This window comes from Rattus norvegicus, chromosome 14 (genome assembly GCF_021556685.1).
Source record: "Rattus norvegicus strain SHRSP/BbbUtx chromosome 14, alternate assembly SHRSP_T2T, whole genome shotgun sequence".
In the NCBI taxonomy this organism is placed as follows: domain Eukaryota; kingdom Metazoa; phylum Chordata; class Mammalia; order Rodentia; family Muridae; genus Rattus; species Rattus norvegicus.
The window spans coordinates 67,009,624-67,035,439 of NC_141547.1; the positions used below are offsets into that span (position 1 = coordinate 67,009,624).

Consider the following 25,816-nt stretch of genomic DNA (forward strand, 5'->3'; position numbering starts at 1 on the left):
TAAGATTTAAGATTTTAATCTCTGAATACCTGTATATATACATCATCAGTATTTTGGGGCTACAAAATACAAAAATAGCATTTACTTAATTCCAATTAACACCTAAAGTTTAGGTACTTTAAAAAGTTGTAATGAACAACACATTTAAAAGAAATTTGTAAAGCTAGAATATTCAGAACAAAAATGATATTACCAAGCATTCCCGCAATATAAAATACACATTTACACACTCCGGCTAATAATGAAGTCACAAATGTTTACTTGCTTTCTTAAAACTTTTTCAGTCTTGATAAATATAAAAACCAAGAAATGGCCAAAACCAACCTATAAAGTAAAGTACAGTCACAAAGTGATCTTCAGATGGGCTGTAAGTAAAAATGTACTGGAAAATACACACACAGATATGATCCATAAACTCGCACAGATGACAAGGACGAGAAACCCCCACAGCACTCAACTTTTATGCACATTACTTTAATTAGTTTTCTGTTGACAACTTCTTGTATGATGATTCTTCTGAATTTGACATTGGTTCTTGCAGCAGAGTTCATGAATGAATGGTGCTGTGAGTCAGAATGAACTGGACTGACAGACAGCCCAGGTGACCACAGGCAGCGCCTAAGGAAGCAGCATGGCTTTTGTTGCCTCCCTTGCTCAAGAGCAGATAGAGCAGTATGTTGGGATTTTGGATTTGATGATGATAAGACTTGCCTGACAACAAAAGAAAACACAGGCATTAGAAAAAACAGTTCCTCAGTAGGCACTACTGAGTGTTGGTTAACAAGTGTTGGTTAAGAAGTATACAAGACTCTGTTTTAATCTTTGCCTCCCTATTCCCTGCCAAGGGTATTCTTGTTCCCCTTCTAAAGAAGGAGTGAAGCATTCACATTTTGATCATCCGTCTTGAGTTTCATTTGTTCTAAGGATCTAGGGTAATTCAAGCATTTGGGCTAATAGCCACTTATCAATGAGTGCATACCATGTATGTCTTTCTGTGATTGGGTTAGCTCACTCAGGATGATATTTTTCAGTTCCAAACTGTTGGGGGTAGGGCGGTAATGGGGGGAGGATGGGAGGGGAACACCCATATAGAGGGGAGGGGGAGGGGTTAGGGGAATGTTTGCCCAGAAACCGGGAAAGGGAATAACATTCGAAATGTAAATAAGAAATACTCAAGTTAATAAAAAAAAATTATAAAAAAAAGGAGTATACAAGACTCCCCTGAACCTTCTGACACCACCCAAAATAACTAAAATCAAGAAAGAAAGAAAGAAAGAAAGGAAGGAAGGAAGGAAGGAAGGAAGGAAGGAAGGAAGGAAGGAAGGAGGTTGATCCAATCTAGATACTCACTGGAGCATGGTCAAACTCTCAGCGGTGGACCTCTTAAACTGAACTGAGTCGTTCCCCTCCTCCCCACACCCCTGCTAGTAACCATCAATTGTAGATAGCTAATGTCAGTATCCGCAAACAAAACTAATACAAAAGATACAAGCAAAATTACAAGATGAGTAGAACTTTTTCTGAGGTAAATTAAAAAAAAAAAAAAACAAAAACCAAAACCAAAACCAAAACCCTACCTATGTACAGAAGCAGGGAGAAGTGAGAGCAGTTCTTAGATTTATCTTCCCTGTACCTCACTGGCATACTAGGGTTAATTACTTCTCTACCCAATATCCTGATGTAAAGGAAGCGACTAGCCCAGCCTCCCTGAGGCTCAGCCTGGAGCCTAAATGAGCTTGGTGCTTACAGTGGGCTATGGAGAGTACTTGTTACAGTGCTCACACACACTAAAGGATATGAGGCACACGCAGGGCATTTCCCTCTCCCAAGACAAATGAGCATGTTGCTGAGCACAGAAAGTAAATCATGCATTTGTAAAACTATTTTCAACTTAAGACCGGGAAACATTAGTTATAAGAAAGATTCTGTGTGTTTTAACAAATGTTTCCATTTCTCCAGTAGTTGAGCCTTCACATTATTATAATCTATAAAAGTCAAGAGAAACAGGAAACACCTGCACTAAGAATTCCTGGTTTTGATTTTTTTTTTCAGGTATTTTTTTTTAATTGACGTGTATAGGGTTCTGTATATGTCTGAGCACCAAATGTATGGTATGGCCAAAGAGGCCAGAAGTGGACATTAGGTTTTCTATGGTTGTAAGTCATCACCATGTAGATGCTGGGAATGGAACTGCGTTCTCTGAAGAGCAGACCAATGAGTCATCTCTCCAGTCCCAAGAACTTTTTAAAAAATCATTACTACTGAAGAAACTAAATATATTTTTTTTTAATTCTTAGAAGATAAAGAGGACTATTGCACAACATTAATCAAACCAAAAAGGCACAGGCATTAATTCTAAAGCATAGCTTAAAAAAATTTTAAATGTGTAATTTTATAGGTATTAACATTTTGCCCACGTGTGTCTCTTATACCATGTGCATGCCTGGTGCCCAGGGAAGCCATCAAGAGTGCATTATGTCGGCTTGGAAATGGAGGTTGTGAATCACCATGTGAGTACAGAGAATTGAATCCAGGTTCTCTGCAAAAGCAACAAGTGATCTTAACTGCTGAGTCATCTCTCTACCCAATAGTAAACCTTAGTGATAACATAATTTAGCATTACTTTACTAAAATATAATTTAGGATACACAATGGCCAGTAAAGATACTGAGGAATGTTTAACATCTCTTGTACAAACAACCTCCTTTTCTTTTTAAATTCAGTATTAGCAACAAACTAATAAGATTGAGTAACAACAAAAGCAGCCCCCCCACACACCCAAGGGCCTTGGACTAGCCAACTACATCTTCTGCAGGCCAGCTCCAAATGCAGCTTCTGAGAAGCATCTCCATCACAACGTCCCCTCCCAACACACAGACGTCCACAAATGTCACATGATGCTCCTGTCCTTTTTCCTGATTCATTCCCTAAGAAGCTCTTCTGGAGGCAGCCAACCATCTAGGAGAGGCCCAGTTTAAAAAGCTGTCACCATTATCCACCATCTGTTTACAAAGAACATTTCACAAAGGAGGAGAGCACAGTTACTTCTGGGGCTCAGACTGTAGGATGACCGAGTACACTGACAGATAAGTACTTTCTCAGTGGAGTCACTGAACTAGTAGGTGCTGGTTCTGCACATGTCCTCAGGGTCTCCTGTCTAGAGCTCAAACACAAGGAAGAAATACATTCTCTAACAGTTCCTTTAAGGCTTAGTTCCTCTGCATAAACTTTAGGTGTTCGTCACAAAAACACTATATGCAATTTATAGATTATTAAAAGTAGCAGAATTAGCTGATTAAGGCAAGGGCAGCAAAATATATATAATCATATACATTTCCATGTAATTATTTAGAAAATACAGGAAATGAAAGTTCTATATTAAGTAGCTGAATACTTCTTTTAAATTATAAAATTTCAAATAATCTTGCTGACATCATATAGTAATGAAGCCGCCATATTCCTGCCCTTGAAGAGTTGTGAAAAAAAATCAGATCAACTCTTCCAGAATGTATATATATATGTGTTGCACTAACATGTATATCTACAGGGAGATTCTAAAACTCAGTGGAAGAAAACAAGGCCAAACAAAGGGAAGAGGAGATCCATGACTACAGTAAGCTCAAGTAGTACCTTCTGACACATACAAGGACCTGGGATTTCTCCCTAGTACAGAAATAAGTAAAAAGTTATAAGAAACTGGGGTTGGGCTCAGTTATCCTTGCTCTGATCTTTTCACAGGTTGAAACAAAATATCTAAAATAGTTTAAAGAGAAAAATAAGTAAGAGTGTACCACAAAAATGCACAGGCCTGTATTTACCCAGCTGGTTCTGAAAAAGCCATCTTAAAAACTTAACTGAACCCAACTGAACCCAACTCCCCTACCTGCTGCACCCCTATGTGTTTTTGGACAGGATCTGGGACTTTCTGCAAACATCAGAGAGTGGCTTTGGCCTAAAAGTATCTGATGTTCTTTGAACATAACTGAATCCACGCCAGGTCCTCTGGGGCATGCCCAGCTGCACTGAGCAGGCTGCCATCCCTACCATCCCTTCATTCTCCTGCCACCTCTCCGCCCACCTTCAGCAAGCCTGCCAATCTGAAACCAAACAGGTAAGATTCTCTCTCCCTGCACACATCTCCACTACCCACCGAGTCCTCTGGAGAAGAACGCACGGCTGACCTGAGCTGCCAGCTATGCTCACTAGACCTCCATTCTCCTACCACCTCTCCAGATACCTTCATCTGAGTGGGTGATCCAGAATCTTACAGCCCAGTGATATCCACTAGAGGCCTACCACACAGGATCACTGAGGTTAGGCCCCCTCCAGTACTTACTACAACAGGAACATCCAGGAACTAAAGCTATCCAGATGGCTAAAAGCCCTGGAAAGAATACTATCAACAAAAACCAGGGCAGCTGATACAACCAGACCACAACTACCCGAATACAGCAAGCCCTGGATCTCCTCAAACAACTGAAACACAGAAAATGACCTTAAATCCAATCTTATAAAAATGATTAGAGGCCTTTAAGGAGGAAACAAATAAATCCTTTAAAGAAATATAGGAAAATACAATCAAACAGGTGAAGGAAATAAATAAAACTGTTCAGGAAATAAATAAAACCTGAAAATGGAAATAAAAGTAATAAAGAAATCACAAACTGAGAGAATTCTGGAGATGGAAACCCTAGGGAAGAGAACAGAAACAACAGATACAAGCATCATCAGTGGAACACAGGAGATGGAAGAGACAATCTCAAGTGTAGAAGATATAGTAGAAGAAATTGATTCATAAGTTAAAAAAAATATCCTGGAAGTCTGGAAAACCATGAAAAGGCCTAGCTTAAGAATAATAGGATCATCTCCCCTGCTCGAAAACCCCGTGGGAGAGAGACCTCACCGCCTGATCAGGTGGGCACTCCTGAGGCTGCAGAGCGGAGGAGACCACCAACACTGCCCACCCCTGCCCACATCCCTGGCCCAAGAGGCAACTGTATAAGGCCTCTGGGTTCCCATAGGGGAGGGCCCGGGAGCGGCAGGACCCCTGCGCCTGAGACACTGCCGGAACCTGAAGGAAACAGACCGGATAAACAGTTCTCTGCACCCAAATCCCGTGGGAGGGAGAGCTGAACCTTCAGAGAGGCAGACACGCCTGGGAAACCAGAAGAGACTGCACTCTGTGCACATCCAGGCGCCAGAGGAAAACACCAAACGCCATCTGGAACCCTGGTGCACGGAGGCTCCCGGAAAGAGCGGCGCAGATCTTCCCGGTTGCTGCCACAGCGGAGAGGACTTAGGCAGTACCCCACGAGCAAACTTGAGCCTTGGAACTGCAGGTAGGACCAACTTTTCCCCTGCAAGAAACCTGCCTGGTGAACTCAGGACACACAGAGGCAAAATTCCTCTAAGGCCGGACACTTCCTGTGTTTACCGGAAGTCCACACCGGCGGATCCCGGACCGCAGCAGCTCTCTGCTCCCAAACCCCGTGGGAGAGAGACCTCACCGCCTGATCAAGTGGGCACTCCTGAGGCTGCAGAGCGGAGGAGACCACCAACACTGCCCACCCCTGGCCAAAGAGGCAACTGTATAAGGCCTCTGGGTTCCCGTAGGGGAGGGCCCGGGAGCGGCAGGACCCCTGCGCCTGAGACACTACCGGAACCTGAAGGAAACAGACCGGATAAACAGTTCTCTGCAACCAAATCCCGTGGGAGGGAGAGCTGAACCTTCAGACAGGCGGACACGCCTGGGAAACCAGAAGAGACTGCACTCTGTGCACATCCAGGCGCCAGAGGAAAACACCAAACGTCATCTGAAACCCTGGTGCACGGAGGCTCCCGGAAGGAGCGGCACAGATTTTCCCGGTTGCTGCCACAGCGGAGAGGACTTAGGCAGTACCCCACGAGCAAACTTGAGCCTTGGAACCACAGGTAGGACCAACTTTTCCCCTGCAAGAAACCTGCCTGGTGAACTCAAGACACAGGCCGACAGGAACAGCTGAAGACCTGTAGAGAGGAAAAACTACACGCCCGAAAGCAGAACACTCTGTCCCCATAACTGGCTGAAAGAAAACAGGAAAACAGGTCTACAGCACTCCTGACACACAGGTTATAGGACAGTCTAGCCACTGTCAGAACTAGCAGAACAAAGTAACACTAGAGATAATCTGATGGCGAGAGGCAAGCGCAGGAACCCAAGCAACAGAAACCAAGACTACATGGCATCATCGGAGCCCAATTCTCCCACCAAAGCAAACACGGAATATCCAAACACACCAGAAAAGCAAGACCTAGTTTCAAAATCATATTTGATCATGATGCTGGAGGACTTCAAGAAAGACATAAAGAACTCCCTTAGAGAACAAGTAGAAGCCTACAGAGAGGAATCGCAAAAATCCCTGAAAGAATTCCAGGAAAACACAATCAAACAGTTGAAGGAATTAAAAATGGAAATAGAAGCAATCAAGAAAGAACACATGGAAACAACCCTGGACATAGAAAATCAAAAGAAAAGACAAGGAGCTGTAGATACAAGCTTCACCAACAGAATTCAAGAGATGGAAGAGAGAATCTCGGGAGCAGAAGATTCCATAGAAATCATTGACTCAACTGTCAAAGATAATGTAAAGCGGAAAAAGCTACTGGTCCAAAACATACAGGAAATCCAGGACTCAATGAGAAGATCAAACCTAAGGATAATAGGTATAGAAGAGAGTGAAGACTCCAAGCTCAAAGGACCAGTAAATATCTTCAACAAAATCATAGAAGAAAACTTCCCTAACCTAAAAAAAGAGATACCCATAGGCATACAAGAAGCCTACAGAACTCCAAATAGATTGGACCAGAAAAGAAACACCTCCCGTCACATAATTGTCAAAACACCAAATGCACAAAATAAAGAAAGAATATTAAAAGCAGTAAGGGAAAAAGGTCAAGTAACATATAAAGGCAGACCTATCAGAATCACACCAGACTTTTCGCCAGAAACTATGAAGGCCAGAAGATCCTGGACAGATGTCATACAGACCCTAAGAGAACACAAATGCCAGTCCAGGTTACTGTATCCTGCAAAACTCTCAATTAACATAGATGGAGAAACCAAGATATTCCATGACAAAACCAAATTTACACAATATCTTTCTACAAGTCCAGCACTACAAAGGATAATAAAGGGTAAAGCCCAACATAAGGAGGCAAGCTATACCCTAGAAGCAAGAAACTAATCATCTTGGCAACAAAACAAAGAGAATGAAAGCACACAAACATAACCTCACTTCCAAATATGAATATAACGGGAAGCAATAATCACTATTCCTTAATATCTCTCAATATCAATGGCCTCAACTCCCCAATAAAAAGACATAGATTAACAAACTGGATACGCAACGAGGACCCTGCATTCTGCTGCCTACAGGAAACACACCTCAGAGACAAAGACAGACATTACCTCAGAGTGAAAGGCTGGAAAACAATTTTCCAAGCAAATGGTCAGAAGAAGCAAGCTGGAGTAGCCATTCTAATATCAAATAAAATCAATTTTCAACTAAAAGTCATCAAAAAAAGATAAGGAAGGACACTTCATATTCATCAAAGGAAAAATCCACCAAGATGAACTCTCAATCCTAAATATCTATGCCCCAAATACAAGGGCACCTACATATGTAAAAGAAACCTTACTAAAGCTCAAAACACACATTGCACCTCACACAATAATAATGGGAGATTTCAACACCCCACTCTCATCAATGGACAGATCATGGAAACAGAAATTAAACAGAGATGTAGACAGACTAAGAGAAGTCATGAGCCAAATGGACTTAACGGATATTTATAGAACATTCTATCCTAAAGCAAAAGGATATACCTTCTTCTCAGCTCCTCATGGTACTTTCTCCAAAATTGACCATATAATTGGTCAAAAAACGGGCCTCAACAGGTACAGAAAGATAGAAATAATCCCATGCGTGCTATCGGACCACCACGGCCTAAAACTGGTCTTCAATAACAATAAGGGAAGAATGCCCACATATACGTGGAAATTGAACAATGCTCTACTCAATGATAACCTGGTCAAGGAAGAAATAAAGAAAGAACTTAAAAACTTTTTAGAACTTAATGAAAATGAAGGTACAACATACCCAAACTTATGGGACACAATGAAAGCTGTGCTAAGAGGAAAACTCATAGCGCTGAGTGCCTGCAGAAAGAAACAGGAAAGAGCATATGTCAGCAGCTTGACAGCACACCTAAAAGCTCTAGAACAAAAAGAAGCAAATACACCCAGGAGGAGTAGAAGGCAGGAAATAATCAAACTCAGAGCTGAAATCAACCAAGTAGAAACAAAAAGGACCATAGAAAGAATCAACAGAACCAAAAGTTGGTTCTTTGAGAAAATCAACAAGATAGATAAACCCTTAGCCAGACTAACGAGAGGACACAGAGAGTGCGTCCAAATTAACAAAATCAGAAATGAAAAGGGAGACATAACTACAGATTCAGAGGAAATTCAAAAAATCATCAGATCTTACTATAAAAACCTATATTCAACAAAACTTGAAAATCTTCAGGAAATGAACAATTTCCTAGACAGATACCAGGTATCGAAGTTAAATCAGGAACAGATAAACCAGTTAAACAACCCCATAACTCCTAAGGAAATAGAAGCAGTAATTAAAGGTCTCCCAACCAAAAAGAGCCCAGGTCCAGACGGGTTTAGTGCAGAATTCTATCAAACCTTCATGGAAGACCTTATACCAATATTATCCAAACTATTCCACAAAATTGAAACAGATGGAGCCCTACCGAATTCCTTCTATGAAACCACAATTACTCTTATACCTAAACCACACAAAGACCCAACAAAGAAAGAGAACTTCAGACCAATTTCCCTTATGAATATCGACGCAAAAATACTCAATAAAATTCTGGCAAACCGAATTCAAGAGCACATCAAAACAATCATCCACCATGATCAAGTAGGCTTCATCCCAGGCATGCAGGGATGGTTTAATATAAGGAAAACCATCAACGTGATCCATCATATAAACAAACTGAAAGAACAGAACCACATGATCATTTCATTAGATGCTGAGAAAGCATTTGACAAAATTCAACACCCCTTCATGATAAAAGTCCTGGAAAGAATAGGTATTCAAGGCCCATACCTAAACATAGTAAAAGCCATATACAGCAAACCAGTTGCTAACATTAAACTAAATGGAGAGAAACTTGAAGCAATCCCACTAAAATCAGGGACTAGACAAGGCTGCCCACTCTCTCCCTACTTATTCAATATAGTTCTTGAAGTTCTAGCCAGAGCAATCAGACAACAAAAGGAGATCAAGGGGATACAGATCGGAAAAGAAGAGGTCAAAATATCACTATTTGCAGACGACATGATAGTATATTTAAGTGATCCCAAAAGTTCCACCAGAGAACTACTAAAGCTGATAAACAACTTCAGCAAAGTGGCTGGGTATAAAATTAACTCAAATAAATCAGTTGCCTTCCTCTATACAAAAGAGAAACAAGCCGAGAAAGAAATTAGGGAAACGACACCCTTCATAATAGACCCAAATAATATAAAGTACCTCGGTGTGACTTTAACCAAGCAAGTAAAAGATCTGTACAATAAGAACTTCAAGACACTGAGGAAAGAAATTGAAGAAGACCTCAGAAGATGGAAAGATCTCCCATGCTCATGGATTGGCAGGATTAATATAGTAAAAATGGCCATTTTACCAAAAGCAATCTACAGATTCAATGCAATCCCCATCAAAATACCAATCCAATTCTTCAAAGAGTTAGACAGAACAATTTGCAAATTCATCTGGAATAACAAAAAACCCAGGATAGCTAAAGCTATCCTCAACAATAAGAGGACTTCAGGGGGAATCACTATCCCTGAACTCAAGCAGTATTACAGAGCAATAGTGATAAAAACTGCATGGTATTGGTACAGAGACAGACAGATAGACCAATGGAATAGAATTGAAGACCCAGAAATGAACCCACACACCTATGGTCACTTGATTTTTGACAAAGGAGCCAAAACCATCCAATGGAAAAAAGATAGCATTTTCAGCAAATGGTGCTGGTTCAACTGGAGGGCAACATGTAGAAGAATGCAGATCGATCCATGCTTATCACCCTGTACAAAGCTTAAGTCCAAGTGGATCAAGGACCTCCACATCAAACCAGACACACTCAATCTAATAGAAGAAAAACTAGGGAAGCATCTGGAACACATGGGCACTGGAAAAAATTTCCTGAACAAAACACCAATGGCTTATGCTCTAAGATCAAGAATCGACAAATGGGATCTCATAAAACTGCAAAGCTTCTGTAAGGCAAAGGACACTGTGGTTAGGACAAAACGGCAACCAACAGATTGGGAAAAGATCTTTACCAATCCTATAACAGATAGAGGCCTTATATCCAAAATATACAAAGAACTCAAGAAGTTAGACCGCAGGGAAACAAATAACCCTATTAAAAAATGGGGTTCAGAGCTGAACAAAGAATTCACAGCTGAGGAATGCCGAATGGCTGAGAAACACCTAAAGAAATGTTCAACATCTTTAGTCATAAGGGAAATGCAAATCAAAACAACCCTGAGATTTCACCTCACACCAGTGAGAATGGCTAAGATCAAAAACTCAGGTGACAGCAGATGCTGGCGAGGATGTGGAGAAAGAGGAACACTCCTCCATTGTTGGTGGGATTTCAGACTGGTAAAACCATTCTGGAAATCAGTCTGGAGGTTCCTCAGAAAATTGGACATTGAACTGCCTGAGGATCCAGCCATACCTCTCTTGGGCATATACCCAAAAGATGCCTCAACATATAAAAGAGACACGTGCTCCACTATGTTCATCGCAGCCTTATTTATAATAGCCAGAAACTGGAAAGAACCCAGATGCCCTTCAACAGAGGAATGGATACAGAAAATGTGGTACATCTACACAATGGAATATTACTCAGCTATCAAAAACAACGAGTTTATGAAATTCGTAGGCAAATGGTTGGAACTGGAAAATATCATCCTGAGTGAGCTATCCCAACCACAGAAAGACATACATGGTATGCACTCATTGATAAGTGGCTATTAGCCCAAATGCTTGAATTACCCTAGATCCCTAGAACAAAGGAAACTCAAGACGGATGATCAAAATGTGAATGCTTCACTCCTTCTTTAAATGAGGAAAAAGAATACCCTTGGCAGGGAAGGGAGAGGCAAAGATTAAAACAGAGACTGAAGGAACACCCATTCAGAGCCTGCCCCACAGGTGGCCCATACATATACAGCCACCCAATTAGACAAGATGGATGAAGCAAAGAAGTGCAGACCGACAGGAGCCGGATGTAGATCTCTCCTGAGAGACACAGCCAGAATACAGCTAATACAGAGGCGAATGCCAGCAGCAAACCACTGAACTGAGAATAGGTCCCCCGTTGAAGGAATCAGAGAAAGAACTGGAAGAGCTTGAAGGTGCTCGAGACCCCAAAAGTACAACAATGCCAAGCAACCAGAGCTTCCAGGGACTAAGCCACTACCTAAAGACTATACATGGACTGACCCTGGACTCTGTCCCCATAGGTAGCAATGAATATCCTAGTAAGAGCACCAGTGGAAGGGGAAGCCCTGGGTCCTGCTAAGACTGAACCCCCAGTGAACTAGACTATGCGGGGAGGGTGGCAATGGGGGGAGGTTTGGGAGGGGAACACCCACAAGGAAGGGGAGGGGGGAGGGTGATGTCTGTCCGGAAACCGGGAAAGGGAATAACACTTGAAATGTATATAAGAAATACTCAAGATAATAAAAAAAAAAAAAAAAAAAAAAAAGAATAATAGGATCAGAAGAAGGTAAAGAGTCCCAGCTTCATGGCCCAGAAAATATTCTCAACAAAATCACAGAAGAAAACTTTCCCAATCTAAAGAGGTGCCTATCATCTACCTACAAGCCTACAAGAAGCTTACAAAACACCAATTAGACTGGACCAGAAAAGAAAATCCTCCAAGTACATAATAATCAAAACACAAATCTATACAACAAAGACTATTAAAAGCCACAAGGGAAAAAGGCCAGGTAACATACAAAGGCAGATCTATTAGAATTATACCTGTCTTCTCAACAGAGACTCTAAAAGCTAGAAGGGCCTGGACAGATAACTTGCAACCTCTGAAACACCACACATGCCAATCTAAACTACTATGCCTAGCAAAATTCTCAGTCACCATAGACGTAGAAAATAAGACATTTCAAGAGAAACCTAAATTTAAACAATATATATCCATAAATTCAGCCCTTCAGAAAATACTAGAAGGAAAACTCCAACCCAAGGAAGATAACTACATCCAAGAAAACATAGGAAATATGTAATTCCATGCCAGAAAAAACAAGGGAAACACACACAAACACACCAACATCAAAATAGCAGTCACTGGCCATTAATAATCTCTCAACATCAATACTCTCAATTCTCAAATAAAAAGATACAGGCTAACAGTGGACTGAAACCATCTTTCTGCTGGATACGCCTCAGCAATAATGATGGACATATCTCACCATAAAGCGCTAGAAAAAAGTTCCCCAAGCAAATGGACCCAAGAAGCAAGCTGGAGAAGCCATTCTACTATCCAATAAAAGAGACTTTCAACCAAAATTAATCAAGAGAAGTGAAGGACACTTCATACTCATCAATGGAAAAATCTACCAAGATATCTCAATTCTGAACATCTATGTCCCTAAAACAAGAGCAATCACATTTGTGAAAGAAACATTGCTAAAACTTAAATTGCACATCAAATAGTGGGAGACTTCAACACCCACTCTCATCAATTGGCAGGTCATCCAGACAAAAACTAAATAGAGAAATAATGAAACTAACCTACATTTTTAATCTAATGGGCCTAACAGACATCTACAGAATATTTCACTCAAAGAGAAAAGAATATGCCTTCTTCTTAGCATCTCATGGGTCCTTCTCCAAAACTGACCATATGTTCAGTTATAAAGAAGGCTTCAACAGATTAAAAAAAAAATGAAATAATGGCTCTTATCAGACCACATGGATTAAAACTGGACTTCAACAACAAAAGAAGCACTAGAAAGCTTACACACTCATGGAAACTGAACAATTCCCTACTCAGTGATCTCTGGATCAAGGAAGAAATAAATTGGGATGGGGAGGCTTCTAAAAATCAATGGGGGCAACATTATCAGAGACTTACAGCAGTGTGGATATGGAACATGAAGAGGCCATCCTATAGCCAGGTAGGAACCCCAGGGGAGCAATAGGGACACCAATCCACCCACAAAACTTTTGACCCAAAATTTATCCTGTCTACAAGAAACACAGGATCAGCAGATGTACCAGAGACTGACTGAGCAAATGGCCAACCAATAACCAGCCCAACCTTAGACCCATTCCATGGGCAAGCACCAATTCCTGACACTATTAATGATACTCTTATGCTTGCAGATAGGAGTCTAGCATGGCTGTCCTCTGAGTGGTTCCACCCGGTAGCTGACTCAGATGGATGGAGAAACCCACAGTAAAACACTGGGTGGTGCTTTGGGATTCTTAAGGAAAAGTAAGGGGAGAGATTGAGGGCTCTGAAGAAGATAGGAACTCCATAGGAAGCCAACTAACTCAAACAGAGTCAAATAACCTGGACCGTTGGGGCTCTCAGAGACTGAACCACCAACCATACCAACCAAGAGCATACATGGGTTAGGGTTAGGCCTCCCTGCACATATGTAAGAGATGAGTAGCTCGGTTTTTATGTGGGTCCTGAACAACTGGACAGGAGGCTATCCCTAAAGCTGCTGCCTCTCTGTGGGATATGTTTTTCTAGATGAGCTGCCTTGTCTGGCCTCAGTGGAAGAGGATGTGCCTAGCTCTGCAAAGACTTGATGTGCTAAGGTAGGGGAAACCCAGGGAAGGTTTCCCCCCTTCTCAGAGGAAAAGGGGAGGGGGATATGGGGGAAGGGACTGTGGGAGAGAGGCAATGATCGAGATATAAAGTGAATTTAAGAAACGGGGAGGAGAGCGGTGAGTGGGACACAATAAGTGAATAAGTAAAAAAAATTAAATTAAAAAAACTACACCATCACAGCAAAACAGAAATTCTAAGCCTAAAAGAAGAAAGAAAGAAAGAAGGAAAGAAAGAAAGAAAGAAAGAAAGAGAGGGAGAGAGAGAGAGAAAGAAAGAAAGAAAGAAAGAAAGAAAGAGAGAGAGAGAGAGAAAGAAAGGAAGAAAAGCTCACACTCACACTTTCAGCTACAATGAGCTAACACATGCTAACCACCTCCACCTGGACTGAAAGTAGAATGTACAGAGAGAGCACAGGGTAACAAGTACTTACACTTCCGCCGTGCTGCTCCAGCTTTTGTAAAGCACTGGTGATGGGCTCTTTGAATTTTTTGTCCATTAGCCTCTTCGAAAGCTTGAAAATTTGGGGAAGAGATGTTATAAATAAACAAATAATCTCTGCTATAAGCACAAATAATTTTTGAGCATTCCTTAATTTAAGCAAGTCTAACTTACTTTAAAAAAAACTTTAACAAAGTTTGTTTCAGTAAATACTTCACTAAAATTTACATGTAACAATGTAACATTTGGTTAAAAGTTGAATTCATGTCATTTCAAGCTCTACCTATCTCGCAATATCTGCTACTAGTTAGTTGAGGCTGGGGAAATGACTGACTTCAATACCCAATAAAAGCTGGGCATGCTGGCCTCTGTTTATAATTCCATCACTGGGGAGGCAGAAACAAGTGGTTCCTTGGGACCCACTGGCCAGACAGGGCAGCCTAATTGGTTAGCTCCAGGTAAAGCGAAGATCCCTCTTACGGAAGTGGACAGAACTTCTGAAGAAAACACCCAAGACTGTCCTCTACAGTCTGTATGCATGCATATGTGCAGACAGAGAAACACATATGCTCCTGCAGCCACACACAAACCCGTTTACAGAAGCATGGTCTACTTTTGATTTCATCACACCCAAGCCCATGAAGAGAACTATGCTAGAGCGCTCTACCTCCAAAGCACACATTACCCAGCAACACGAGGGAGACGCTGACAAAGGAAAGGAGACTAGAGGGCACAGGACCACTTATCTCTGCTTACATCCTAAACACACCATAGCCAGAAACCTAAGACGTTTAAGGAGAGCACAGATGAAGGGAGGCCGCGTCACAGAGAAGCAGTGTGACGAGCAACTGCACAGCTTCCCCATTAAATACACGCACTTCTGCAGACAGTAACCTAGACAGTTCAGCTACAGTAAGCCATCCTCTCTGCTAAGCATTTTGGAAATATATTCAACACAGGTTTAACGGAACAGTACTGAGCACTTTTTATTAGAAACCTAAACTCAGTGCTGTAAGTTTAATCCACTAGAAAATAATAAAGAGGTACAGTCCACTAAATACTCTGTGACATACTTAGTCTAATCTTCACTTGTTGGTGAGGGTTGGTTAGCATGCACTGCTAACGTCACTGGACAGAAAAATATCCAGGTAAATAAAGCAAGCCCTTGGTTTGTGTGAGGGTTTTGCCAGAGAAAGTTGAAAGGCTCGAACCAAGGAGTGGGCTGATTCTTTTTCATGTGATGATGTTATTGAAAGGTGGTGCTGGTGGGGGAGTGGGGTGGTGCTGGAGAGGAGTTCTGAGACCCTGTGCCTTTCCCACACACCTGTTCCACATGACCACATCTGTCCTGTCACGAAGGACTCACACCTGTGGAACATTGAGGCCAAGCAAATCCTTCCTATCATGGGTTTGTTTCTGCCAAGTAGGCTATACCATGACAAGAAACTGGGTTGTACGGATCTGAGCTAGGTTAGTTAGTGCTTGATCTGAAGGCTGGGCTTATGAAGATCTGCCCAGCTAGTCTCCCCTGGGTGGTACTCACACTTGTAAGCAGTAGTTTCAGATGGCCATTCAGAGACGGGCCAACAACCGCACTCAGTTGCACGAGAGCGCTCAGTCCTCTTTCAAACACTTCATCAGCAGAGTGAACCTGTGGGCCAGTTAACAGGGAAATCAGAGTCACTGGATACTTTCATTTGGACTTTTTCCATGAGCCTTTATAATTCTACTTCCTACTTTCAGAATGGATTTTCTACAAGGATTAGTGCACTTCTATCTCAACGAGCTTGTTCACTGGAATCAATGCGGGTAGGGGGAAGTAAAGGGACAAGATAGGGAAAATGAAAGGAAGGAGAGTAGGGAAAGGGGCAGGCAGGTGCAAGACAACAGCAGTAGGCATTTCATTCTGGAAATCTATCAACAAACAGAATTTTGGGAGTAAGCTTTATTGTACTGTATCTAGAGGTAAAACAATCTCCATCAGATAAGAACAGTTACTAATACACATCTGTTATACAGAGAAAAAAGTCACCTGAGCTATATCCTCTATCTATCTAAAAGGTTCCCTTTTACTCCCAGGAACCTAAAAGTGCATCATCTAAAGTCGTCCAGTACAAAACTTTCTGACTCTGACACTGTATATGGGGAGGGGAAGAACAGATAATGCTCTCTTGTATCAAGAGTTTTCATCCATATCATGTTATTGGGAATAATGGAGTCCAGTGAAATAAATGACTTACTAGAGCTGCCTTCAACACAGGGATCAGTCGAGGTAGCAAAGGGATAGCTTTTTCAGGAGCATCCTTGACCAGAAGTAACTCCCTAAAGCCTTCCTTTGACACAAAGGTATAAGGATGCTTGGTCTCCCTCAGACCCTGCCAAAGGAAATATAAACAGAGAAACCTGATTCAGTATCTTTTGATTATGTTACTAACCACAGAATTCAATGCTAGTGTAAATGAAACTAGAAGTTTGCTTAATATTTTCCTAATCACAATTTCAGCGATTATAATTTGAATTATACTGAGAAATCATGTAAAAAGACATGATACAGAAGTCTTTACTCTTACATGGAAAAAGAAAAAAAGAAAGCAAGAAACGGAAAAATCAATAGAATAATATAAAGGAAGGGAAAAACTAAAGAGATAAAAAAGAAAAAGGTAAAAAAGAAAAACAAAGACAGATAAGATGAGGAGAGGTGGAGGGGAAGGAAAAGCTGTTAGTCAAAGGAAGTCACCAGAACACTGACGTCACTGCTGCCTAAGAAACACTGCAGGACAGCAAACTGCTCACTGTGTGCTCCATATGGGGCCTAAATGTGCTCAGTGAGTTAACACATAGCCCTTCACACTTAAAAACATTAGGATATTCAGAAGGCAGACCCTGCACTGACTGTCTGGGACAAACCCAGTTAGAACTTAGATATGCTGTTCACACTGGAGCACAATTTGAAAACAATCTATGTGTAGCATTTCTCATGATGCCTTCCTTCTTGAATGCCTTATACTAGTCAGCACTCTGTTATTTTCCAGCCAGTACTAGAAGGTAAAAATGTCCATCTGACCTCTGAAAAAGTCAAACAAAGCAAAGAGAAAGCAGTAGCCATGCTCTTGGATCTCTTTGTGAGGCAGGTTCAAATAACCAGCTAGAGTCAAGTTACCCATGCCAATGTTCAGTATTTTGTCAACTTGTCAATTTGACCTGACTATCTGCTTCCAAACAGGGTCAAATAGCCTCTCATTGTCCTATCATGTTCCCTAAAACAAAACATGGAAAACCACTCACTAATAGGTTCAGTACCTGTCCTAACTACCTGTATCTTATTCATTTTCAAGATGGAGAATTGAAAGTCAAAACTGAAATGAATCTCAACAGTGGTCTGTCAGTACTTCTTCCCCACTATTAGGTGAGAGAAGAAAAAAGTTGCTATCCAGCACAGAAATAAATGTACTGGCAGTGGGCCACAGGTGTATATACCTGACTGGGCTTCGACACTGAGATACCTTGACAGGTAAAGGCAGTTCTCAGTAAGCCGGATACCTAGGTTCAATCCCTGATCCCTTATGGTGTAAGGAGACAATCAACTTCTAGAAGTTGTCCTCTGACTCCTATATGCACTCCATGGAACACCCACACCCACACCAAACGAACAAACAAGCAAGCAAGCAAACAAATGTTTTAGAAGGGCTTAAAGAGTGGTAAAAGCAAAAGCCTTTGAATGACTTCCCAAATTAGAGTACTTTGTTTACCCTAACCATTTGGACTATGTAATATATTACTAGTTTTGATTAGTCTAAAATATGGTTTGCAATTTTATATAAGAGCTATGAATCTTGGAACCTGTATAAGTCTTCTGCATGTGTTATGGTTGTGTACTTTGGTGTTCTTTAGGACTCCTAACACTGGGAATAGGGACTGTCTGACTCTTGCCTGCTTTAGGACCCTTTGCCTCCCACTGGGTTGGCTTGTCCAGCCTTGATATGAGGCGTTGTACCTAATCATATTGTAACTTTTTATGCCACGTTCAGTTAATAACCCTGGGAGGTCCACTCTATTCTGAAGGAATATTGAAGTCATATTAAGTGGAGTGGATCTGAAGTGTGGGGTGGGTGTCAAACAGTGAGGAGTGGAGAGTGGGGAACTACAGTGGGGATGTATGAGGATAAGAATGAAGCAAAAAAAATTAGACATGTCTATAAAAGAAATAAATATGATTTAGCATCTATTTCGTTTATTCATTCATCCCTGTTAGATTTCCATTTTTACAAGACTGGTTAATTTATTTTATATACGTGTGTGTGTGTGTGTGTGTGTGTGTGTGTGTGTGTGTGTGTGTGTGTAAAACGTCTTATATACCTGCATATAGATATATATATCAATTGCAATTACTTGCTTAGAGTCTGATATATAAATGCCTCTTATTTGATATTTTAAAAGTATAGAATGATATACACTTATAAGGTGCAAAATAACTAAAATTTTTAAAATAGTTTTTCTATAAGCACTCACAAGGGTTGGAATGTTTTACCTCGGCTAATGTAATTAGAAGCGGGTCAAATGGAAGAGTTTCAGGCTGGCATTCCCACTGTAATCTGTGTTTTACTGAGCCATGTACCAATCTAAAATACAAAATCAGTGAATGTAGCAGGAAACGCCACAAGCATTTCTAAGCAGGGAGTTTATAACACAATATTCTTCCCAGAATAGAGATGTAATAGAATTATTTTATGACATACAGGATTACCATACTCTTAAAAACACAGACAAAACAGTCCAAGTAAGCAATCCTTCATATCTCCACGTTTTCCACAAAACTATGAGTATGGTTATATTGAAAACGTTCTATATTTATATTTAGACATTGTCACTCTCTCAAAATCTTGATATACGCGTTCCACTGATCTCTCTCAGCAGACATAATCACAATAAAATAGGTAACCTATAGAAAAATGAAAAATATGTAGTAACTAGAACAGGTAATGTTTACAGAGAACATTTTCATACACTGATAACACTAATGATCTGAGGGTAAATCTGTTTTACTCCTTGTTAAAGAAAAAACACTAAGTGCAGGAAGGTGAAATGGCCCTGTGAAAGCCTCTCACTATCCTGCAGAGCCATTCCTGAAACACAGCTGAGGGGCTTACAGCTCAGCCTGACCGTCATCTCTGCGAGTCACTGCTCGTTCACTAGCACTTCCTTAGTCTTCTGGGTCCCACTGGCTCGACGGCAGGTCTTGGACATGGGGCCTCAAGAAGGTAACTTTCTACCTTTCCAGCAACTCTCAATTGCTCAAGGGAAAGCACTCAAGACATTTAAAACAAAAGAGAACTCTGATCTCTCTGCTGCTCTCCCTCTTTCTGACTCTCCCACCCCGTGTGTGTGTGTGTGTGTGTGTGTGTGTGTGTGTGTGTGTGACAGAGAGAGAGAGAGAGAGAGAGAGAGAGAGAGAGAGAGGAGAGAGAAAGAGAGGGGAGAGACAGACAGACAGACAGAGACAGAGATAAGAGAGACAGGGTCTCCTTATGTTGCCAAGAGTGACCATTCACTTGCTTCTCCGCCTCAGTGCTGAGATTACAATATACATGACCATGGCAGATTAACCAAATGCTAGGAGACTGGTGAGAAACATTCCAGTAATAAAGCCACATCCCTAACCCTTCCATTTAGACTCTAAGAATTAAACAGCAATAATAAATTCATGCTTCCTTAACTTATTTTTCACTCTAAATTTGAATTTATTAAGAAATGCAGTTTTGAACTTTGAGAGCTAAACATAAAAACTGAAGTTGTAGTTATCCTTTCTATGACAGCAATAAAATTTTCTACCAAGAAAAAAAGATAAAGCTGAATATTCTATGATAAAACACATAAAAATTTATTCAAAAAGAAGCAAAAGTAGTCATATATATTAATAAATAATATTATCTCACTGCACTGGGCAGTGTTTCCCTACAAAACAGGTGGGGTTTTGGTTTGGTTGGGAAATTTGCTTTTTTTTGTTGTTTTCAATTTGTGGAAGCCTGCCAATGCTTAAAGCTTAAATTAGTTGTACCAAAAGTGGTACACTCGGTTCAATTTAATTTCTTAAGTTATGTGCTTTTCTACAGATCTTAGTAATTACATATTGGAGTTCATGTTTTTTAATCAACGATATCCAGGAATTTATACAATTTAACAGTCAAGGTAATAAGCCGCCTTGGATTTCAATCTCAGTAGTAAGTAAGTTTTCAACAATTTAAGCTGAATAATATATTGATTTCATTCAATTACTTTGAACCGCACAGTCAGCTATGGGTGTATTAATTTTACCTGCAAGGAATGCCTCCTTGAGAGTAAATAGCTGCAAATGCAGAAGGGGCCCGTGGCTGTTCACCAAACTGAAATTAAAGAACAAAATATCACCATCACCTCCACTTACTGATATCTTCAGTTTTAAGCCTGCTGAGATCAGGTGCATGCACGTGCATGTGCACGCACACACACACACACACACACACACACACACAAAATACCCACACTGTGCAAACCCCTGCTCAGCCACACAACTGTGAAAAACACACAAACAAGCCTTCGGAGTTGTTTCTCTTCAACCCCTAATTTGATTGAAAGGTTTGCAGGTGGCTGAAACCACACACAGATCAACAAGTCTTTCTCCTTTCTCAGTCTGAAGGAAGAATCCTCAGATTAAGAAGAGGGAGAGTAGAGATGTGCTTTCTCCAATCCCTGTATGTCCCACATGCCCTGTGGCCAAGCATAGATGTGTAAAGACCAGAGAATCTATTAATTTCTCCAAACTGCCTTTATGCTTCTGTGAAACAAGGGGCTGGGCTTAGTAAAATCACAAATTAGGAACAAGTTTTAAAAACATACATGTGAATGTATCGTCTAGATTATAGAAGTGGCACTAAGGACAGAGGACATCTGCTTTTAGTCAGCACTGTATGCCCTGCATGCCCTTCAGTCAAATATAGATATGTAGAGGTCAGAGAATCTGGGTAATTTCTCCAAACTAGCTTTATGGTTCTACTGAGCAGAGGATTACAGTATGGTTTCCGGTAGACCAAATTTGTAGAACATTAAAAAATGGTTAAGAGTTTTATGTGAACACAGAACGGCATAAATGCGCCATTCCATGGCAGCTGAATGCAAGTTACTTCACTGGTCTCTCTGCCTGCTCCTGGAGCTACCTGGTCCCCACAGCTCTCTCTACCCAAATCCCATGGGGGAAAGAGCTGGACTCTCAGAACTGTGGACAATCCTGAGAGCTCAGGGGAGACCACCACTTCTGCTCACATTCCTGGCCCAAGAGGAACCTGCCTAGTACCCTCTGGACACAGTCAGGGAGAAGATCCTTCCAGTCTCTGTCTGCACCCAGAGCTGAAAGTGAGTCGCTAGGAGCACTGACACACTTGAAATCAGGGGTAAGACCACCACTTCCGTCCCAAGGGACCCACCTAGAGCCCTCAGGACACACAACCCCAGGAGCAGTCTAGGACAGGACCCTTCTGGTTTCTGCCTGCGCAGGGAGCTGACCCATTCCCACAGCTCTCTGTACCCAGATCCCCCGCTGGGAGAAAGCCAGTGTCCAGGAGTGCTGACACACAGGCTTACAGATACAGACATGATTGCTAGCAGCAAACCGTTGAACTGAGAACAGAGTCCCCATCTGAGGAGTTAAGAGAAAGGACTAAAAGAGCTGAAGGGGCTTGCAACCCCATAAGAACAATAATACCAACCAACCAGAGGTCCCAGGCACTAAATCACTGCTCAAAGAGTACACATGGACAGACCCATGGCTCCGGCTGCATATGTAGCAGAGGATGGCCTTGTTGGGCACCAATGGGAGAAGCCCTTGGTTCTGCCAAGGCTGGACTCCCAAAGTGTAGGGGAATGTCAGGGCGGGGAGACAGGAAGGGGTGGGTGGTTGGGGATAGGGAACAAACACCCTCATAGAAGGAGGGGGGATGGGATAGGGGGTTTATGGCCAGGAAACCAGGAAAGGGGATAACATTTGAAATGTAAATAAAAAAGTATCAAAAAAAAAAAAAAAGAAAGAAAGAAAAAGAAAAAGAAAGGATAGGAAGAAAAAACAAAAAACAAAGCAAACAAACAAAATGCTGACATGCAATTAACAAGATAACAAAATCAACATAGCTAGCTAAAAAGTAGTAAAAAGGAAACCTAAGAGAGCATTCTTGGATTTACAAGAATTTCTAAGAGCTTACTTACTGTAATCAGCTAAGTGCCTATTCCTATAAAATGTACTGCTTTAATGTATTGATTTAAAATAAAATGTATCACAAGGGCCATTATAAAAATAAAAATGTACTGCTTAAGGATTTATACTCACAGGGTTAATGGTTTTAGGGTTGAGTTTATCGCTTGGCCGAGGATGAGCCCGTCTGGCAGCCTCTGGAGAACTGGTTAAGGAGGAGGATTTGCTGCGCTGAACTGCAGTCCTGTGTTTCACCTGTGTGCTTGAGGATGTGCGATCATTACTACCTAGAAAAAATAACAGGACATCAGTACAAAAGATGGAGATGCAACAGAAACTGATCCCGTATCTACATGGAACACAGAACGTGTCATTAACAAACCTGGCCTCTCCCTTTTAAAAAAGTAAAACTCTATACCTGTTGCTCTGTTTCTCAATTGCACACCTCCAGAGCACTCTGATTTCTGCATAGCTTCTCTTTCACCCCTGCAGTTAAATGAAACAATTTCAGAATCTGTTGATCTGCCAAAACGAATACCGTTATATACAGATGTGAGTGTGGAGGTCCAAGGTTACCGTCTTTTTCCAATAGCTCCCCTTTTTATATATCGAGGCAGTGTTGCTCACTGAGCCCAGAGCTCCCCTTACTGGCTAATGTCAGCTTGTGCCAGGAATTCCCTTGTCAGTGTCTCACATGTGCTGGGATGACAGACAGGTCACCCTAAGCTCTCAAAGAACTCTGTGTGATCAGATTCTTTACCAGCTGAGCCATCTCCATGGCCCACTTTATATTTTAAATCAGTTTCAAAGCCACTGAATCTCCTCACTTGAAAAGCTCTTAAATGTTCCAAAAAACAGAGCTTCCGAGGTGTTTTAAGTACTCAAGGTAGTTGGTATCATGTATCTGTACACATGCCCATTAGTGTCTGCAATTAGGTATGTGTGCACGGAGGACAGAGGCTGACAGTGGGTGTCTTCTGCTATTGCTTTCCACCAGGCTAACTCACTGAACCTGGAGCCCATGGTTCTACTAGGCTGTTCTGCAAGCCCCTCGCATCTTTCCAAAATACTAGTTGTTTTTTAGACGGGGTCTCATTATATAGAACTTGCTATATAACCCAGGTTGGCCTTGAACCTAGAGGGATCTACCTGTCTACATCTCTGGAGTGCTAGACTTGCTTAAAGGCATGTGACAGCATATCTGGCAAAATTAATCTTTTAACTGTTAAAAGTATTACTTTTTACTTTAAAAGACAATGTAAGTATATTTGGTTTAAAAAATAATATCTACTTGAGTGAATATTATTCCATCGCTGACAATCATGGGCTCATAGATTTTGTGAAAGAAAAAGGCTTACTTCACCTTTAGACTACTTTGTTCTTTAAATGAGTTGAGGTAGGTAGTGTGATGTAGCAGTGACTACAGGAAATAAAAAGGTGAAAAGTAGGTTGCTATAAAAATACTACCAAGTCACCCCTCATTTCTTTCCTAGGATTATAAATAAGACACCAGAATACAGAAATCCACTTTATGTGAGGGCTTATATTATTATTATATCATGTCACAATGTCATAGGTGGACAACACAACACAAATCCCCTGGCTTTCATTGGGGCCTCTGCCTAAAAGGGGCTGGTGGCAGCTGCATATGCTAGGAAACCACACAATCTTTGTTTTACAAGTACCAAATTTCAGTAGCCAGTAGTTTAAGATCAGGGAACTACTTGCCATCTTTCTTGTACTCTCTAATTAGAAACCTAGAAAATTCCAAAAAGTTCTAAAGTTGCTCAGCTAACGAAGCTGTTTTTTCAACTGCAAAGGTCCTTCCAACTACAACGGACAAGCCCAATTCTCTTTTTTAGCATAAAGTAAAACCTGCTTTCCAACTTGTGAACATCCCATCATCAAATCAACCCACTTCCCAGCACCGAAGTTCCATTCAGTTGTTAAAGTGTGTAGACACCTCTATAGGAAAAGAATGAGACAGACAGAGACAGACACAGAGAGAGACAGGGAGAGAGAGACAGACAGACAGAGACAGAGAGATAGAGACAGAGACTAGCAGAAACAGAAACTGGCAAAGAGAGACACAGAGAGTGTGAGGAAAGATAAGCGCGGATTCCGTTCCCGGAGCTCCCGTGCTCCAGGACCTTAGCAACAAGCTCCTCCGGCTCTAGCCACGAGCAGCCGACATGGGAGAGCCCTCACGCCGAGGCTCCCGCCTCTGGCGTCCGCTCCTACCGCCTCTCCAGCCGCCACCGGCGCTTGCCGCCGCCCACGTGGGGTGTCACTCGGACTCTCTGCACCAAAGCCCACTTGTTCCCGCCTCCGGCAGCGGTGATTCCAGAAGCCAAGTTCAAGTAGCATAGACATCCGGCGCCGTGCAGTGACGTCACACGCGCGCCGCTAGCGGTAACCCAATTATAGGGAGGCTACAGAGGTGCTTGGGAGGTTGCCTGGCAACTAGGCCATTGTAAGGGGGGGAGGGAAGTATGCCACAGTTTGTCTCAGGTGACAAGGAAGCCCTGGGAGGACCCTAATAGAAGTTTAAGTTTAGTTTCCAGAAAAGAGACGCTGATTCGCTCTAGTTCTCCAGTCTTGCCGCTCTCCAGTCTATGTGCTTATTTCATAGCTTCTCAGAAATATTTAAAGTCCTCCAACATGTCTGCATTAAATCCTGACCGCCTGAGTTTCTTTTAGCTTTTTGTCATGCTAATTCTTTTTCTGCCACATTAATATGGCATTCCATATAGTCTTGCATTCAACTGCAGAATGCTCTAATTTTATATTAATTATAATATGATAATTTTATAATACTCTAACTTTATAGCTATAAGCATACTATTTTGTCCTTCATATTACTTTCATGAAATTGATGCTGGGAGAGAATGTCTCCCTTTGCAATTCCATCAGCAATAATTTAGGTAATATCTGTTAAAAGACCAAATTCTTTTACACTTTTCTACTTCACTCCTCTCTAGAATCCTCTTTGTTGAGCCTAAAGCTTTAACTTTCTCCTCAAGTATGGGGCAGAAATTCCGTGTTCTATTTCAGACCTCAGACCATGATACACAAAGTTTCCAGTTCTTTATAACAAAAAATGACCATGAATTTTGTAAACTTGCCTTAATTCTAAGGAAAACTTTTACACTTTATGTTTTTGTTTTACAAAAACTTCTACAGGGCATCATTCATTAATGATGAATGTTTTCTGGGCCA

General features: G+C 41.4%; 1 protein-coding gene across 7 annotated transcripts; it reads right to left on the reverse strand.

Moving 5' to 3' along the window:
• Nucleotides 1–24,985, reverse strand: Pacrgl (parkin coregulated like). 7 transcript variants are annotated; one of them, XM_087583807.1, is made up of 10 exons: nt 24,516–24,733; nt 23,961–24,017; nt 23,016–23,083; nt 22,733–22,884; nt 20,692–20,759; nt 18,908–18,998; nt 16,620–16,754; nt 15,923–16,030; nt 14,372–14,452; nt 1–711 (listed from the first exon to the last, which is right to left on the reverse strand). In XM_087583807.1, exons 3-10 carry the CDS (start codon nt 23,065–23,067, stop codon nt 655–657), a joined length of 744 nt encoding a protein of 247 aa, XP_087439933.1. In that variant the 5' UTR covers nt 23,068–23,083; nt 23,961–24,017; nt 24,516–24,733; the 3' UTR covers nt 1–654. The 7 variants fall into 7 exon arrangements, 4 of the variants coding, with proteins under 4 accessions (XP_087439933.1, XP_087439931.1, NP_001385855.1 ...); NR_174143.1 differs by lacking the exons at nt 18,908–18,998; nt 24,516–24,733 and adding an exon at nt 24,839–24,964; XM_087583805.1 differs by lacking the exons at nt 23,961–24,017; nt 24,516–24,733 and adding an exon at nt 24,748–24,985.
• Between the last annotated feature and the right edge of the window lie 831 nt (nt 24,986–25,816).